Below are 19,739 nucleotides of genomic sequence, written 5' to 3'. Positions count from 1 at the left end.
AAATTTTGCAGCCAAAAGAAAGCGTAGAAAGGGGCCGCAGTTGAGGATTGCCGTTCTTTTTTGTTAATTGCTAGGATGTAGCATGAACACCTTTATTGTCGCATAATTCTTTCGAGCATTTCATTAAATTTTAAAGAAACTCAGCGGCTGAGTTGCATAAATTTAGCAAGAAAAGTCGCAGATAGTTCTAAGAGCCAGAAGATAATGCTCTTTTCTTGACAATCGCTTTATTTCGGCTGCCGCATTACTTTGCCCAAGTCTGACCTTTGTTTGCCACTCGCCTAAAGGTCACACACGAAAAAGTTTGGCTTCGGGTAGCCAAAACAACTTCGGCTCTTGGAGCATGCGCAGTACTTGAAAATATCGCATCGTTCAAATAGCGTACAACAAATTTGCATAAGGAGGTCACAAGACAAGCCGAAAAAAGAGCGCCAAATTCAACTGTCAGTTGCAAAGCAGCAGCCAAAAAAAAAAACAAGTAAAGTGAATACTTTTTGTGGAAAGCTATTCAATTGTATAGCTCTATAACCATCGATTAGGCTTCATCAATCAAGTTAGTTTAGCGATACAATGGCTAGGAATTTACATACATCTAGGTGAGAACAAGTTTTTCCACATTCGCAGTGAGAGTTTCAATCAGCGCTTAAAATAAACGCGCCTCGTGATATCATATTGACGTCGTCGTCGTTGTTGGGTTGCTTACCTGATAAAATGGCTGCCAGAAACACTAAAACGATCCGTGACATTTTGTTGTAGTTGTGGTTGCTGCTTCTTCTTATACTTCTTCTGGTTGCTTAGCTGCTTCTTTAATCCCAATATGTGCACTTTGATATTTGGCCAAAGGCGCTTGCTTGCCTTCTTTTTTTTATTATTATGATGCTGGGGACGTTTTTATATATACTTGATTTTTCTTTTTTTTTATTATTATATATATTTTTTTCACTCTCGCGTATTTGGCAAAGAGCTTAGTGATTTTGCTGGCTGCCTCTGTAGTTGTTGTTGTTACTGCTTAGCTCAAGCATAAAATGTGTCGCTTTAGTTGAAGTGGGGGGCACTTTACGGCCGTTGCAGCCTTTGTGTGTGTTTTGGTATGTGGTGTATAATATATGTGGTGTATGTGTGTGTGTTTTTGTTGTTGTTGCTGTTGTGCATATATTTAAGATGTGTTTACTTTTAGCGCGCACTGTCAAACACAATTTTGCGGATTTCTTGCTTTACACTTCACTTTTTTTTGTTGTTGTTGAGCACTTTGTTTGTAAATATGAAAGGATTTTTGTCGTGTTTCTCTTTGTTGTGGTTGTGTTTAAATTCTTGTACCTTATTTTTGGCTTAACGCGCCGAAATTGAGCAGACGAAAGACGCAAGTCCGGCTGACTAGCTGCGGGCGGGCAACAGATACAGATACAAATGCAGATGCAGATACAGTTGTGACAGAGATACGCACGCACAGTGCACACAGTGAGTGCTGTGAGGCGAACGGCCAAAACGAAATGACGTTATGAAATTGACGATGACGATGACGTTGAACGACGTTCGGTTACCGGCTCCAAAATCAACTCACTCACTCACTCACACGCATACGGTATGCATACATACACTCACAAATAACACAAACACACTGAGAGAGTGTGGGCGATAGAACCGAAAACGCCAAACGAAAAAACGAAATTACGAAGCGACTTTACGAACGTTGTGAACAAACGAACGAACGAACGTACGAACGATTGAAACGAGCGTCGGCTTTATTTTTACGAAGTACACGAACTGCTTGTGTGTATGTGTGCGAGAATAAAAATGCTATAATTCGGTTGGAGAGCGAACGAAGCGTTGAATGCAACAGTTACCAACAGACTGAGTGTATCTGTATCTAAGAAGTTGCCAAACGGCAGCGACAGCGATACCGACAGCGTCAGCCACGCAGCGGCAGCAGCAACAACAGCAGCAGCGACAGCGTCAGATACACACACACACATACACACGTAAGGGGAGAGTGTGTTGATTGCACACACATATGCAGCACACACACACACACGCATGCAAGCAGCGCAGTTCACACACAAACACAGACAGATAGCGTATGTTGGCAACATTGGCGTTAGCAACATGCGCAGTAAGCTAGCAACATTTCATGTTGCGCTGCCCGCATTGCATTTGTTGCCAGTGTTGTGTTCTACTTTGACATGCAGCAGCAACATAGAGGAGTTGGAGGCAGCAACAGCAACAACAGCAAAGCGACTGTGGCATGCAGCCAGGCAGGCAGTTTGATTTGAATTTGTTTGTCTCTTGTGCATTGCCATTGGGTCTCCTCTAACAGTTTGCTGTTGTTGCTGCTGCTTGCATTTGTGTGGCAGCCGCATTTCTGTCTATTTGTTGCCTGATAATCTCTGGCTTTTGTTTGCCACAGCTACAGCCTGTCTGTCTATGTGTGAGTGTGTTCCACAGTGGCACACTCTCTGGCTTCGCTTTGGCTTTGCTTTTGCTTACCGCAAATACGCTCCTATCGAAGGTCTCCCGCTGTGGCTCTGTCTATAGGCTAATAGCTAACATAAATCGCGGCCAGTGCCAAGCCCCAGCATCCGCTCCCAATGCTAGCCCTGCTGGTTCAACTGTGTTGAACTGACCTCAATGATTAGCTGCAACACACAGTGTTTAACATACGAGTAACACATCTACATAAATCAATTATGAACTGCAATCGAAATATGCATATTCTATAAGCGAATAGGTCTCTAGGGTATCTGCGGCGCCACCGATATTTATTATGCCACATAACATATTCATTTTACCGGCAGCAGCACAGCAGCAAATCGCTGCATCTCCATTCGCTCACTCACACACACACACACACACACACACACACACACACACACACTAAACGTGCAACTCACGTGGCCAATAATATTACCCACCTTTTAAATTTAATCAAAGCTTCTATTTTTTCAACAAATACTCGCTTTGAATGCCCTTTGGCTATATTTTGCATAAGCTCAAGCATGCCACCATGCCACACTGCATTCCAGGACCAATGCATACACTGCAACATGCAACAATTTGTGTCCTGTCGAATTGCCTGAACAGCTTGCTCACTAAATATCCGGGGAGCAAAGGAAAGTTACTTGTTAATAATAGAGAATATAGTATATTTAAATACTAACGTAGAATATATTAGTTCAAAACATTGAATTTATTGTTTGCTTAAAATAATTGCAACCCTTAAAAAAGCGATAGATATAGAACATAGTGACTCTAAATACTAACAAAGAAATAATTATTTAAAAAATATTGAATTTATTTATTTTCTGAAAATAATTGTAAATCTTGAAATATCGACAAGCATAGAGTATAATATATGAAATAGAGAATATGGTATATTTAAATACAAGCTAAGAAAAAATTATTCAAAAATAAAATAATATTGAGTGTCTAATTACACTAGTAAAATAAACTAACGAAATGCAATCAACAAATTTAATAAGTATTCAATGTGGTATATATAATAGAGGTTTATTTAAATACAAACTGAGAAAATATTATTTAAAAATGCCGATTCTTAAAATAAATGCTACCCTTAAAATAACGATGACCATTTATCGATCAACTCTCATTTGATTTTTGCTCTCATTGTTGTCTATTATTGCTCTACATATTAATGGGACAACTGATTAATAGAAAATAAATAAATAACGTATACTTCCTTTTCAACGAAATGGAAATAGAACACTCAAATAAAATGTAGAACATCAAAATATCAACAAGAACTCAAAAGTCAAGAATATGTGTAAATATAAAAAGTGATGCGATCTGAATATAAAGAAGAAATAATGGTCGAGAAATAATAATTTACAGTGGCATTTATTATATTACAAATTTACTCATCAAATCTTAATAATCTAATGAAATAAAAACAATAGTTAAATCAAGAACTATTTGATCAAGATATCTAGCACAGATTTATAATCTGTTATTTATATGTCTAATAATATTTTATTATTCGAAAAGAAACTTTATAAACTCAGTACTTAGAGTAACTTGCAGTCGCCTAGCCTAGATTATTTGTATGTTTCTATATTTTCATTTTTTTTTGCTTGTCGATGGCTCTGCATTTTGCATGCAATAAAAATATCGCATGCTATAAAGAATGTGAACAGTGTGCAGTGCACTGGAAATTGTAAATTCATGTTATAGCCAGGCGGTGGCAGCAACAGCAACAGCAGCAGCACTATGGAAATGTGTGCAAGCGGGGGGTGTGTGGAGGGAGAAGGGGTAAGGAAGAAGGGTAAAGAATGAAGGGAAGAGAACTTGCCACCCGTTCATCACTTGGGCGAAGGCGTCGCAAAATGTAGTCCAGATATGCTCACGCCTGGACTCTGTGGCTGCAAATGCGAATGTGGCTGTTGATATGAATGTGGATGAGGATGTGGATTGGGATGTGGATTGGGATGTGGCACAAACTGGGGCTAGTTGAGTTGAGAACAGGCAGCATGTGTTTATTGCCAGCAGAAAATGATGATTACACGTAATGTGCAAATGGATGGGAGAGGCAAAAGGCAACGCCAGAGGAGAGTGAGCGGGAGTGGGAGTGGAAGTTAAAGTAGGGCGCAGTGGGGCGTGTTAAGTTCTACCCCGGAAAAGCAGCCGGAAAAACGGCAAGCAGCCGGCGAAACTAACAGGCGTTGGCAATGGACAACTGCAGGCTCTGCCTCAGCCTCTGCCTCAGTCACTGCCTCAGTCACTGCCACTGCCACTGCAGCAACTCAATTTTGCGTGTGTGGTTGAGCAACATCAGCAGCAGAAAGCACAAGCTCCATCTCCAGAAGGCAAAAGGCAGCCCGTCTGGCGACAGAACAGCAACATCAGCATCAGGAACAGGAGCAGCAACGTCGGCGGTTGCCAGACTATGATGAGGCATGTGGCAAGCAAATATATAGAAAAACAATGTCAGATGCATGAGAGAATGGAGGATACAATCGTAACTCTCTGGCTGTCCCTCCATCTCTCCATCTTTCTGTCTGTCTGTGTTACTAGAAATGTAATTGTAACTGTTTGCCATATGCCAAGGAAGTCTTGTCCTTAGGACTTTGTGCAAGTTGCTGAAAGCTGTTAAAACAACTGCTAAATAAAGCATGAGAATTTTGCAGCATAACTGCAACACACTACACAAAACACAACAACAAATATGATTTTACTTAATTACTCTGAAATATTTGACTTGCTGTTCACTTTTCTTTACGTTTTCAATTGCTTTCAATGGCATTTTTTCATGTTTGTATAAATACTAGTGTATTCAAAAAATTACTCTTTACTGAAGTAAAAATAAAACACCAATTAACTTAAAAATATATATTTAAATATATTCACATATTAAATGTTTAACAGTTTATGAAACATCAATAATATATGTATATTCTCTACCCTCTTCAAATCCGGCAATCCTTTTTGTACCCGCTACCCATAGAAGGGTATTATAATTTTATGCCTCCAGGAGAAGTATATAACAGGCATAAGGCGATAACTTCGACCCTATAATGTATGTTATATATATGTATGTATATGGTATACTATATAGCCATGTCTGTCTGTACGTCCGTCCGTATGAACAGCTACACTTCAAAGACTATAAGAGATCGTTTTATAGTTTTTTTCGAAAGCACTTGTTATTGTTTCAAGTAGATCAAGTTTGTTTCAAATTTTTGCCACGCTGACACAATTTGGTAAAGGCTATTATAACTATATGTTTTATGATTCCTCAAAATTTGGTTGCGATTGGATGAAAATTGTAGAAGTTTTATAAGAAATACTTTTGCATTGGTAAAAATACGCACTTACTACGGGTCTTAGTTGCTTTAGTTGACAATCTGGTATATTTTGCACTCTATGGTATATTTTGAAGGTAGTTCTCTAAAAATATACATAAAATATAAAGTTCGGTATATTTTTAGTATTTTTGGTGTATTAATTTGGTATATTTTACATATTGGTTGCACTGTTTGACTTTTATTCAAAATGGGTAGCAGGTATTTCACAGTCTAGCAATAGCTTTCTTACTTGCTTAAGCTGAATTCATCTCTTATTTGAAAATTCAATGCCAACATATGAAACATAAAATATGCAACCCCATCTGAATGTTTTTTCGGGTTAAAAGTTTAACAACTTTGTTGTGCCCTTTGCTGTCCCTTATGCTGTATATTAATTTGACTTTCAAACTTTTTCAAATTTAGCGAGAGCAAAAAAAAAAAAAAAAACGATGATAAAAATATATTTATATTTTTTTGAGGAGTTTGCCCCCTCAATTGAAATGTCTGAGCTCTCTGCACTCTCTTCAACTCTCAACTTGCAAAGATGTCAACACTCAACGCTCACTCACTGGATGTCTCTCTGGTCGTAACCTGCGAGATTTGAACTGACAATCTGACAAGAGTCAGAGTCCGGAATCAGAGTGCATTTGCTGCAGTGCTGCAGTCTCTGGTTCTAGTTCCAGTTTTGGTTTCAATTTCAGTTTGCAGCTTGCAACATCAGTTTTATAGCTGCAGTTTCTATTTCTAGTACTATTTGTAGTATGTGAGAGTTTTGCTTTCTGATTGCAACTGCCAACACAGTACACACACACACACATACATGCACAGTGTGTGTGCTGTCATATGCATTTTATGCTAAAACGAATGTGGCATCCAATCATGCCACGCCCCCCCGCCGCCGCTCTGCGTTGTGGCAACGTCAACGCCCACGAACCGAAAAAGCCAAGTCGAAACTCATTATAATTTCATTGCAAGTCATTTCCATAGTGCAGCGTTCACTTCAAGAGAGAGCGTGAGGGGGAGCAGGCGGAGGCGGCGGGGGGAATTGAGTGTGAATGGGAGGGGGAAAAAACAATAACCTGCAATATAATGAAATGAAAATCGCCTAGAAGCTGGTTTGAAGTACTAGAAGCGAGTAGTACAACTATATAAAGTTACCAAAACATGCAAATTTAGCACGTCAGGCATCCTTGCCCCAAACGGGGGCATGTGGCAGGGTTAGATGTGTGTGTGTGTGTGCGTTTTGGAGGCGTTACGTATAGCAGAGAGAGGTCCGACCTGCCCGGTTTTGTGCTGGAGATGAGCGAGTAAAGACCTTGCATTACAATTGAGTTACAGTTCAGTTTGAGTTTTGTGTTGCCATTATTACTGCAACAGCAACAGCAGCAGCAGACTCCACTGTACCACAGTGGGGGCTGCCACATGGGGCAAGGAAGGAGGGAAGTGCAAAGAGAACTCCGCTCATATTGTGCGAAACAATGAATTTATATTCGTTTTTATTTTGCTATTTTTTCTCTTTGTTTTATTTGTTTTTATTTATGTTGTGTTTTGTTGCAGCATCGCTCGAAGGCGGCAAAGGACAGTGTTGCAGAGGGGCGAGGGGCGTTGCAGCTTTACACACATTTGACTTACTGGTGGCTCCCCTTCCCCTTCCTAGCTCCCCTTCGACTGCCTTTCGCCCGTGGGCCTCTGCTCACTGCGTTGGCTGCAGATTAAACTCCGCTTGTAATGAGAATTTTCTGTTGTTGTTGTCGGTGCTGCTATTGTTGTTGTTGTGGGTGGGTGTAGAGGCAGCCCCTGGCAATTTGCATTAAAGCATTTTTTTCACTTTGCTATTGTTGTTGTTGTTGTTAGAAACGTAACCAACAACGTCAGCACTGAATTCGCACCAAGCCCTTTTTGGCATAAGCTCTGGATTCTGGATTCAAATGCTTTCGCCCTTCCTCACTAGTTTTACTCCTCCTCATTCTTTTTTTTTTGGTTAGCAGCCAAAGGCGTTAAGGGCGTGGCAGGCGCTTATCTCGGGCAAAGTCATTTTAAAGCATAAGCACACATGAAACTAAAAATGCGTCTAAATCAAAGTCCATTCACTTTGGCATTAAAAACAAAAGTTACATAAACAATTTACTTAATATTAAAATGTTCTATCAAAAGTTACATAAACCATTTACTTAATATTAAAATGTTCTATCTGAGTTCAACTAAAAACTTATTTTTCTAACTATTAAATTCACATATATTAACGTCACAGATTTGTTGGAACACAATTGTATTCAATTTATGCTAATATGATTACTTTGTCACTGAAAAATTATGCTTTACTTAAATCACAATTATTTAAAATTACATTTTTGTTGTGACAATTAAAAAAAAATATATAATCAAAATACAAAAATATTAATAAATAGCAAATGTAGTTTAATTATAATTTGTTTAAATATCATAAATTATCTCTTGTTTCAGCTTGGCAAAATAGTTTTTATAATAAATTGAATATTTTGTAAACCTTTATATGAAATGATTTTTCAATTAACTAGAATAAATAATTATACAAGAAGTAAAAACTTCCATACTCCAATTTAATACTTATACTTAACATTTAAATATTTGTTTGAAACTTCATAGCAAAAGCCACAATGTATTATATGAATATCGATTAAAGATATATCTGAAATGATATCGACTTTGAAGTTAAAAAAGTCTGTTTCACGCGAATTCCTTGGGAATTTTTTAGTGTTCTGATCTAACAGTGAGTGGCAAAAATAAAGAATCTATAAACTTAAGGACCCAAGTGTTAATATTATAATAATATTAATTGCAAAATTTGGTAAAAAGAAACAAAATAAATTATAAATTATTTGAAATGTGGAATGTTTAATTAAAATAGGTTTACATAAATATATTATTTCTCCCTACATTAATTTGATTAGTTTTTCCTTAATATTAATAAGTTCTAAGTGCAAATAATTATGTTTTTATATGTTATATCCATATTTAATTGAAGTTACATTAAACTTATATGGCAGAGTAATCAATAGTCGTTTTTGTTTCTTGTGTTGATCAGATATAATACTCTATTCTCTTACAGGTCACTACTTTCTGCTGACAGAGTTCAAAATACCCTACTATGCTCCTAAGTGAAGGCAGTGCTGAAAAATGGTGCAAGTTTCTGTCTACTTAAAAGCAGAGTTGGACGCTTGACTTTTGGGCATTGTTAGCGTTGATGCGACGTGCAGCAGCAGCAAACTGCAAACAGCAAACGGCAAGCAGCGTGCAACGTGCAACGTGCAGTGTGGAGCGTGGAGGCGTGCAACATGTTGCGGTTGGCTGGGTCCAATTGGGACTCGAGTGAGCATAAATTCAAATGTGCCGCACGCTGAGTAGAGGGACTCGCACTTATGACGTTAAGAGTGTGTGAGTAAAAGTACACACACACACATGTGTATGTTTGTGTGTGTGTGTGTGAGTCATTCACATAGAGTATATCGCACAGTATTCGCAAAACTATTCGCACTCGGAGCGTGGCAACAAATTGAGATTTATGTGCGAAAGGCTAGTGCAAAAAGTTGCGCAACCTCAGCCAATTTTGTGTGTGTGTGTGTTTCTGTGTGTGTGTGACGCTTGGTGACCATTGTGGTGGTGGCGGTGTGGGAATATGGTAAATGGCAAATGGGTTTTATGCGGAGCGAACTAAAAACAACACCAACTGGCAAAGTTCACAAAGTTGTCGCCGCTGCAACATTAGCTAGCGCAGTCTCCAAGTTCTGCCTTCGTCGTCGTCGTCCTGCAGCGTTGCAATCTCAACTTGTGGTTTTTGGCATATGTTGCAAAACTTTCCATAGCCAAAAGGTTAAGGGCGCTGGGGATTAAGCTGTTTGTTTGTTTACTGCATGCTTCTCTTTTGCGTTTGCGTTTGCTTGCACTTTTTGGCAGTTAACAACTAACTTAAGTGCCTGCGAAAGATGCTAAATAAATGTTTGCGTTCAAACATTCAAAATTAAAAGCGACAGGCGAACATGTTGTCAACGTCGCGCAACATGCTGCTAATGTCAATTTCACATGTTGACAAGTTGCGACGATGAGCAGCATGTTGTTGTGGTGAATACTTGAAGCAACATACTACCAAGCCGATCAACATGCTCCCAAAATGATCAACATGTTGCTGAAGAGTAGATGGGAATGGATCAACATGTTGCTGTCATGGATAAAATGTTGCAAAGTTGATCAACATACTGCCAAGTCCATCAGCATGTTGCTCTTTAATTGTTCACAATAGCAACATGCTGATGGACCAAGCAACATGTTGATCGACATGGCAGCATGTTGATCCAAGTTTTCCAGCATGTTGTAGAGATTAGTATACGTAAAGTGTTGCTGTACTTAGTAAGCGTGGATCAACATGCTGCTAAGATCAACATGTTTCTGTTGTCAATGAGCAGAGATAAAAATGTTGCCAAGATCAACATACTTCTAAGACAAACAACATGTTGCTGTACAATAAATAGGAACGGAACAACATCCAGTCAAAACGATCATAATGCAGTCAATAGTAATAATATCTAAATATTATTGTGGTGAATATTTGAGTACAAAAAGTATGTATCGATATGTGTATTTTCATTTCATGTTGCTATTGAGCCAAACAACATGTATCTTCAAAGGGCATGGATCAACATATTGCTGATCAACTACAGCGTGCTGTTAAACTTAACAGCGTATGTTGCGCTCTCTCTCTCTCTCTCTCAGCGCTCTTGTTCCATTTCCCACTTTGTTCCCCTAAGCATTACCAATTGGTAACAGCATCTAACAGTGCGCTGTTAACGCTGTCTGCCTGCCTGCCTGCCTTGCCGTCTGCTCCATTTGTGGACTGTACCTTTTGTACCTGTTGTTCGTTTTGTTGGCTTTTTCAATGCTCGTTGCGCGCGCTTTTGACGCACACACACACACATACAGACACAGACACTATGTTCATGCAGCACTGTATTCATTTGTATCTCTGTATCTGTATCTCTAGTTGTAGATGTATCTGTAGCTTTTGTTTTGTTTGTTTGTTTGCTGACTGCGCCGCCTCACGTTTTTCTTTCAGCTACAGTCACAGCTTCTTCTTTTGAAAAAAAGGCCAAAGCGAGCAACGGTCAATGCTTAACCAAAAAAAAAAAAAAAAAGACAGAAGAAAAAAAAACCAAACGAAACACAAAAGTAAATAAATAAAAGAAAATGGACAAAAAGGCAACAGAAACCGAGGCAAACTGAAACGAATTCAACCAAGAGAAGCAGCAGCAACTACAGCAGCAGCATCGCTTTTTATTTATTTACTGTGTTTACTGCGTTTACTCTCCTTTTCTGCTGCTACGTGCAGCTCCCTCGCAAGCTTCCCCTGCCCCTACACACACACACACACACACACACACACACACACACACACACACACATACACATGGTTAGAGTCTGGCAACGCGACGTTTGTTGGCCGTTTGTTGGCTGGCTCCACGCTAGATTAGATACAGATACACAAATTCGAATTCAATTGCTTTGCTTTGCTTTTGCCTTGCTTGAGCTTCGATTCTTTTGCGTTTTCGTTTTTTTTTCTCTCTCTTCGCTTGGTTCCCCAAGTTCTCCCCCATCTCTGTTCTTTCTAATCGCATCTCTTCACTCTGAGCTAGATTTAGTTTTTATGTGCCGGAACTCGACGTTTTAACCCAAAAAATGTGTGTGTTACAGTTGCGTTTTGCTTTGGCCCAAAAAGGTCAAATCATTTTTATGGCCAACTTTAACTGGCATTGTCTATTTGTAGTTGAAGCTTCAGCTGTTTGTTGTTTCGTGTGTGTTTCTTGACCTGGCCCATTACCAATTTGCAAGCGGTAGCCAGCGGCTAATACGCGTTTAAGTACTGCACTAAAACAACGACGACTACATGTTGCATTATAATTATATCTAGCAACGCTTGCAACGCGACTTCAACTAACAAACGTCGAGTGGAAAAGAAAGACCTGAGGCGCCCAAAAAAAATACAAAAATTGAAAAGAATATAAACTCTAGCATGTTGATTCAAGGCTAAGGACAGAGCCAAAGCAGGCAGCGACTGTGTGGCATGAGTTGCAGAGTCCAGACCCCGACACAGGCTCAACTACTTAACCTTTTGGCAAGAGGCAAAGCCAGTCTAGAGAGCTTAGAGCTTGAGAGTCCCCAGATAGCCGCAGACGACAGACGACAGACGACTGACATTAACCCGGCAACGCAAGAAGCAAGAGGGAAAAGCACTCTACAACTGTCTCTGTCTCTGTTTCACTCTACTTCTCCTCTCTCTCACAACTTCGTCAACGCCCACGAGCAGCGTTTGAAGTGAAGTTTTGCCTCGGCATCCACACAGCATGTAAAATGCTTGAAAATTTAAAATGTATCATATTCCTGGCACACCTACACACACACACACACACCCACACCCACACAGGCACACACACACCCGCTTACAATTAAAGATGAAACCAAAGTGAATGCAACCCACATGCAACTTGCAACCAGTTGCAGGCAGCAGCAGCAAGTACCGAGCACCGTGCAGCAGCAACATTTTGCGCCTCAAGGCAACGTTCTCATCTCCTGCGCTCGTTTTTTATCATCATGCATTTTAATGCGCCTTTGAAATGTGAAGTGCAAGTGGAGAAGAAGTGGAAAATAACTAAAGTGTCGCCTTGCCTCTGCCTGTTGTTGTTGCTGTTTCAGTTGCTGTTGCCACAGTCTCAACATGTCTGTTGCTAATGTATGTGTGTTGAGCCCCGTTGTCTTTTGGCTTTTGTCTCTAAAATATTATAAAACATAACAATAAGTAGACGGCAAATGTGAAGTTTACTTTGCACAGTCGTCGAGTCGAGGCAGTCAGACCTTCTCCACCCCTCCCCCCGCCCCAACTCCTCCCCCGTTTTTGCCTTCTGTGTTGCCAAGCTGCAAAGCCGGTTTGTGTCGTCACTAAAAAAAGTCATGCTACGACTTGCTCTGGCTGCTGCTGTTGCTGCTGCTGTGAGCCATGGTCATCACGAGGAACAGGTTTCCATGCCTAAGACATCGTCTACTGTTGCAAGACGCACCCAGTTTTGCTGCAGCAGCAGCTCTCCCCCGCTCCTCTTGCCCCCTTCATTTGTTTTAAGTCTTCGCTTTCAATGCTTTTGGCCTGCTTCGTTTTCTGTTTCTGTTTCTGTTTTGTCTGTCCGTTGTCCGTTTATGCTTTACTTATGCTCTTGGCCACATATTGTATGGTTTTAGCTTAACACTCTATTCTATTTGATGCTGGCTGCCCGCTGCCTTCTCTCTCCTACACCCGCATCTATGCAAGTGCGGGCAACATGTAGCGCAACATGTTGCTGGCAACATTCTTAAGCTCCTTATTATTTACTTAATTGTATTTGGCTACGGCAAAGACTTGAAATTGGAACAGCCTGCCATTGCCTGGGTTGTTGTTGCTTTGGTTGTTGTTGTTGTCGTTGTTGTTGTTGTGGTTGTTGTTGTTGTGGCTGCTGCTGCAGTACGTGACTCAGTTTGGCTCTTGTGACTCTTGGCGTGTCTGTCAGTTGGCATAACGTTTCGTTGACAACGTCATTACTGTTCTCAATTTCACATATCGCATGGCCAACTATCACACACACATACACACACAGGCACACCCAGGCAAACACACACACACACAACACAGAGACCGCGTTGAAGGTGTGCTTTGAGCTGCCTTCAATTTTTGCAGCACAAGAAAAGCAGACAAAACGTGCCCAGCGTCATCGTTTCCTCTTTTACTTTGCTACCTTTTGCATCCTTCTGCCTCCCCACTCTCTCCCTCGTTAATGTGTCGAAAATGTTACAAGCATAAACTTGCGGCATGTAAGAAAAACCAAAGCAGCAGCAACAACGAACAACGACGAGTTGCAGCTGGCAACCGCAACAGACTTTGCAGTCAGCTTTGAGCTTTACGGGCAACTTTTGATGTTCTCAAGACATAATTCTAAGAAATTTTGACACTTTTGACATTTAGTAGTTTTGTCTATGTTACACAAAACTTTACCCACTGCTGCTTCTACTGCTGCTGCTGCTGCTGCTGATGATGTTCAATGTTTGCCCATTGTCTTGGCCATGGCTAACAGTCGCGTTGCACGTTTGGCTGCAAAAACCGTGGCATCAATTAAAAGTTGCCGACCTATAGGGGTCTGTGTCATGTGCAGGACTATAAATGGAAAATTGGAAAATTGAAAACTCAATGGTCAAGCGATGTGAGCAAAAGCGTCTACTCTGAACCTCTATAACATCAATCAAATACTCCTGGGGCCAAGTTTCAAGCATAAACATAGTTGAGTGAGAGTGTGTAAAAGTATTAAGTAAAGTCAACAAATATTTGAAGCTTTACTAAATGTGATTAGGGCCAAAAAATGACAGCTTAGCAAAATAAATTCAATATTGTTGCAAGAAAATGTTGTATAAATTTTATATCAAATTATTTTGTGCAATGAATATAAGTTTTTTATTTTTGAAAACATAATTTAATAAACTCTATTACATAGTAAAATTATTTATTCTTTGATATTTAATCTGTTGAAAATTGCAAAAAGTATATTTCTCATGCAAACTGAGTAGTTTAATTTTTGTTTTGGTAGCTGAAATTTACATCACTCATTTTTGTACAGATTAAATTTCTAAGAGTGAAAACCTTAAATTCTGCTGTTATTTGCAATCTAATCAAAAATTGAAAACAATGTTATTTACTCATGCAACTTGTTTAAATTTTGCTCGGCAGAAGCCTTAAATATTTGTTTAATAATTAATCAAATTAGGCAACTAAATCGACCAAGTTAAGCATAAGCATCAATAATTTAAGAAAAATATATTTTTCAAATTAAAACATGCAAACTTTTTTACGTGATTTACATGAAAGCAGCTTCATGGAAATTGGAAATCATTCGCACATTTGTGTAGAGATTAAATTTCGCTAGGTGGAAGTATTTTGCCTTGTTTGTTTCTAATTGCAGCAGTTTTAATCATCAATTAAGCAATTTTCATTTGCGTCTTGAATTACAGTTATTATTAATAAGCTTTACAGCACTTTAAGCTTTATGGAATTTGCATTCAAAGTGATGCTTCCAGATTGAATTTTGGGTTTCCTACAATTATAAAAATAAATAAAATGTTTACCTCTTGAAGTTGCAGCTTTAATGGTGATGCATTAGAATAATAAATATGCATTTAAATAACATTTGGTTATGAACACTAGCATTGTTTTTTGTTTATCGGTCAACTTGTAATTCGTGTAATTAATATATATACAATTTATTTATTCTTGAATGCAATATATGTTAAATTGGGTGGTCCTAATTAAATTTGAAATGTTTAAAAGTGTTTTAAGTTTTAATAAAGATGCAGTTAGCTGACAGAACAAAGATATTCTATTAGCTTCTTCTGCAGCTCGTTGTTAAGTAAGTATAAAAATGTAAAGAAACCAGCAAAGAGCAAAAGTCTCGAATAGAATTATCACACTCAACGCAGCCAAGTCTGGGCAAGTTTAATTCAACTTCCATCGCTTTCTCGGTTGCAACTTGAAAGTGCTACTTGAATTCGAGCCAAAGTTATAGACGCGAATTTGAATTGATTTTTTCTTTTCGTTTGCCATCTTTATGCTTATGCTTATCGCAGCTGACGCGTCTCAAGAGCAATTAAGACGATGGAAAAAGCCATTGAGAGCAGCCGCAAAAACCATAAGCGATTGTGGTTTGACTGCTGACCCACTGATAACCAAAATTGAGTGGCTCAAGGAGCCGCGTTATTGGCCATTAGTTGGCCCATTTTTTGTTTGGTTGGTTTACTTACGCGCGATTTAACTAAATATCTGTTTGACGATTTACATCTGTTTCGATATGATATTTTTCGAGTGCTGAGTTGAATTCGCAATGCAGCTTAAAGATTACAAGGATGTGTAGGTGGAGAAGTGGAGGAGAGCGCAGTGTAATAAGGACAATAACAAATGCGAGGGTTGCTCGACTTGACACATTGAAAGCTGCTGACAATAATCTATTGCAATTTATTAGATGAGCGCAACCAGCAAATGTCTTAAATGCCAAAAAGCAAAAGGGATTACATAGTGACAAACTACCAGCCACGCCTTACAATGCTCCCAACGCCCCTTTAAGTGTGTGTGTGGAAAAAGTGTTGATGTATTTGGCAACTGTTGCTGATTATTTATTTGCGCTTTTAGTTCTAAGCCGGAGGTGGAGAAAGAGACGAAGAAGGAAAGTGAAAGAAGCAATTGCTTCAGATAAAATGTTTCAATGCTGCGATTTTGAGATACGAAAAAGAGAGCAAACAGAGCAAAAGTTTCTATCCTTGTGCGACTTTGACAAGGGTGGACAATGGCGATTAGCGCACGGCACTAATGGGACGCCTCACACATACACACACACACCCAGACACCGAGACACCGAGCCATGTGTTTGCTGAAAGGATCTGGGCAGGACAAGTGCATGCAACCAAAGATGTGGCAGAGATTGGACATGGTTTGTGGATTGTGCTAGAGCTGGGGCAATTGCTACTGACTTGCCACTTGTCTTTATTAGTTTTCGCACTCTCTCTCTCTCTCTCGGCGCTGTCAGAGTCAGAGAGCTAGAGATGGGAGTGAGGGGGGAGTTGTTTGCTTACCCGCTTATGTTATTAGCCAATGCCATGTTTGCTTCTCTCGTCGAGTGTGAAAATTGTATTTTCTCTACTTCGCTGCCAGTTGAGGCGAAAATTCTTGCCACAACTTGTTGATGATGCAACAACGTGCAATGCTGCTTATCAACTGTCACCTTTGGCTAGGCTGAGTTCAGTGAACCAACGATTATCGACAGCATAAAAGAAAATCCTAACGCGCATTTACATAAATCCATATCAAAGCCGAAAGACTGCCTGCAGTTTCTTGGGCTAAGTAGCCATAAAAATTCGACAATAGATACACCCCGAAATTATATCTAGAAAATCTTTAACTGCATTTTAAAGAAACGAACCTCACAGCGACAATGTCATTGAACTCCAACTGCCAAGATCTTCAGCGCAGCCTCAGTTTCAGTCTCAGGTAATCAGGTAATCAAAACAAGGCGACCTCCTCCTGTCTGCATCTCGAAAAAGGTCCAAGACGGTGCCTGGAAAATGTCGTTTGTAGTCACGCTTCAAGAACTAAAATTGCTTTTTTTTTCGTTTTCTCTGTTTTGGTTTTTGGTTGCAACAACGCTGCACTAACAGCAGCAGCCGCCTTTTAGCCAGGTTATTGACTTTGATTTTGATATTGGTTTCAACAATGCCTCGACTCTCAACTATCGAGACCCTCTCGACCCGTTTTTCGGTTTTGTTGTTGTCGTTGACGTTGCTCTTTGTGTTGTTTAGAAAAATGTCAGAGGCATAAATTAAAATTCAATAAAAATGTCACAGCAACATTTTTCGGGTTTGCCTCTGAAGTACCAAATGACCATTTTGTTTTGGCCAAGGCAATTACTGTATTTTGATTTAAAGTGCTATCGATAAGGAGTGAGATGGAAAGAGAGCTGTAGGTAGAACACTGCATTCAATTTATTGATATCAAGTACAAGCTGGGATTAAAATACATTTTTGTGTTTAGCAAATAAATGGTGCAAATGCTGCTGAAGTTATTTATGACATATAAGAAATATATGGATTTATACCTGCTACTGATAGCATAGAAGGGTATTATAAAAAAATGAATGTATATGACAGAAGGAGATATCTTCGACCCTATAAAGCATATGCATAGCGGTTACTTACTACGTATCTTAGTTGGTATATTTTGCACTCTGTGATATATTTTGAATGTGATACTATATCATTACTCTAAATATATTTTAAAACCAATACCGGGTATCTTACAGTCGAGCACACTCAACTGTAGGTTTCTTACTTGTTAGTTAAAAATCTTTTAGAGACAATAACACGAAACTAATAAAATCAAATTGCACTTCAAAAAACAACTCTTAACTCTCTAATTTTTTTAAATATTAACAAGTATACTTTTAGCTATATCTAAAGCTGATTTACAAATACAATTTCTATCTGCAATTGCCATTCAAATAATTGCCGATTTAATCTCTTTTCAATGCGCTTTCGAAGCTTCAACAAAGCGTTTAAGTAATTTACATTTTCATTTACAAATCCAAAGTACGTTTATTTTGTTGTTAATGTTGTAGCAGTAGGTGTTAGGCAAGGGATAATGCTTTCAATTAGAAAACTTTCAGTTTAGTTTGTTCCTTTTTTTTGCGCTTCTGAAACCAAAGTGAAATTGTATTTGATGGGTTAAAGTTGTGAAAGATGCCTTGAGGGCGCCAACAAGCAGCAAGTGGACCAAAAAAGATGCTGACTCATGGCTGGCCATTACCCAGACCAAGTGGATACTCAATTTACTGCACCCTCTTCTCAATTGAGCTGTAGCCCACACGCACACACAGACACTAGACAATTAGCCAACTTTTGCAGCCATGCATTAATTCGAAAACATCTACGACAACAACAGCGACAAGGAGCAAGAGCAACAACAATATGCGAACTGAAAATGAAAATGAAAAGTGTCCCCAACACAGCAAACATAACAATTTAAATGAGCAGCCAACTAGGTTTACTGTTTCGCCCTTCTGTCTCTTTTTTTTGGTTGAGAGAAAGAGGATAAATACGGAGTACAAGCTGGCAGCTGAAGTAACAATAAATTAATTAAAACTTTTTAGCCAATTCAATTTGTGTCGTTGTCTCCGACATTTGTTTTGCGCTTATTGTCCGTTCTTCATTTCGTTTTCGTTCACCTCCTGCTTTTTCTTCTTCGCTCTCCTGTTTTGTCCCTTTCAATCATAAATGCACATAAATTGTTGCGCGCTCGAGACTGGCCCACATGACCGCGCCACGCCCACTTCCCACTGTCCATTGCCCACTGCAGTCGGTGGCCTCAAAAGCTCGACTTGATGACACTTGAATTTCAAATAATCCGAGCAGTTAACGCTAGCCATGGTCCAAAAATAAAAGAGAGGAAAAAAACAACAACAGCAGTCACAACAACAACGACACGAAAAACCACACAGATTCCAAATGCAATAAAAGTTTGTCTTGCGAACTCCGAATACCTCGCAGAGAATCGAAGTTCTATGTGGATCGTACAGATGAGTAAAAAAGTGATTTTATAGATCGAAAATTTATATTGTCGTTATTCATTAAAATTTATTGTTAAATTTAATGAACTATGAATCTAAAAAAGCAATGTAGAATATTCTTTTTTTTCATAAATTAATATTTTAATTTTAATAAATTATTAATCTAGGAAAACAAACAATATCTTAATATTTTTATTTTGAATTTTAAGCTCTTATATTTTAAGATGTATTAAAATTAATTAATTACTATATTTCACATCAAGAAAATTATTATCAAACTTTTGAATTTATTAAAATTCTTTTGATGATTTATTTTTCCTTTTTAGTAATTTTGATTTTTTAAAATTAAATTTTCAATAGTTAACAATCTTTGTTAAGTATTTTAGGTATAAAATATTGTTATTAAATTTAATAAATGGTCAATATTCTTTAATGCTTTTGGTGATTTCTTTTTAATAATTAAAGACTTTTTTAATAATACTTTTTGCAATAATTAAAAAGAACTCGCAAAAAAAGCATTCTTATCAAATTTAAATTTTAACTTTTTTATATTTTTGTATTTGTTGAGTATCAAATTTTCAATAGTAAACAACACATTAATTAGGAATATTTCCTTAATAAGTGATATTACATTTTCAACACTCAATCAATTTCTCTTTAGATGCTGCTTTTAATAAATTATTCTACTACATATAAAGTTATTTAAGCTCTTCCAATATTCCTATTCAATACTCACAGTATTTCCAAGTCGACTCTCTTCTTTTCACGCAGTTGTTTTGGCTTGTTTAAAACTTGG

General features: G+C 38.4%; 1 protein-coding gene across 1 annotated transcript in view; it reads right to left on the bottom strand.

Annotated features, from left to right (window-relative positions):
• LOC133850790 (fasciclin-3) overlaps nt 1-1,866 on the bottom strand; it is an 86,801-nt gene extending 84,935 nt beyond the window's left edge. The window contains 1 exon segment of the mRNA XM_062286986.1: nt 704-1,866. Coding sequence (XP_062142970.1) covers nt 704-746 — 43 coding nt within the window. The 5' untranslated portion in view covers nt 747-1,866.
• Nucleotides 1,867-19,739: the final 17,873 nt, after the last annotated feature.

This window comes from Drosophila sulfurigaster, chromosome 2L, assembly GCF_023558435.1.
Source record: "Drosophila sulfurigaster albostrigata strain 15112-1811.04 chromosome 2L, ASM2355843v2, whole genome shotgun sequence".
Taxonomy (NCBI): domain Eukaryota; kingdom Metazoa; phylum Arthropoda; class Insecta; order Diptera; family Drosophilidae; genus Drosophila; species Drosophila sulfurigaster.
Note: the sequence above shows the minus strand (reverse complement) of the source record. Positions and strands in the feature narration are given on the sequence as shown.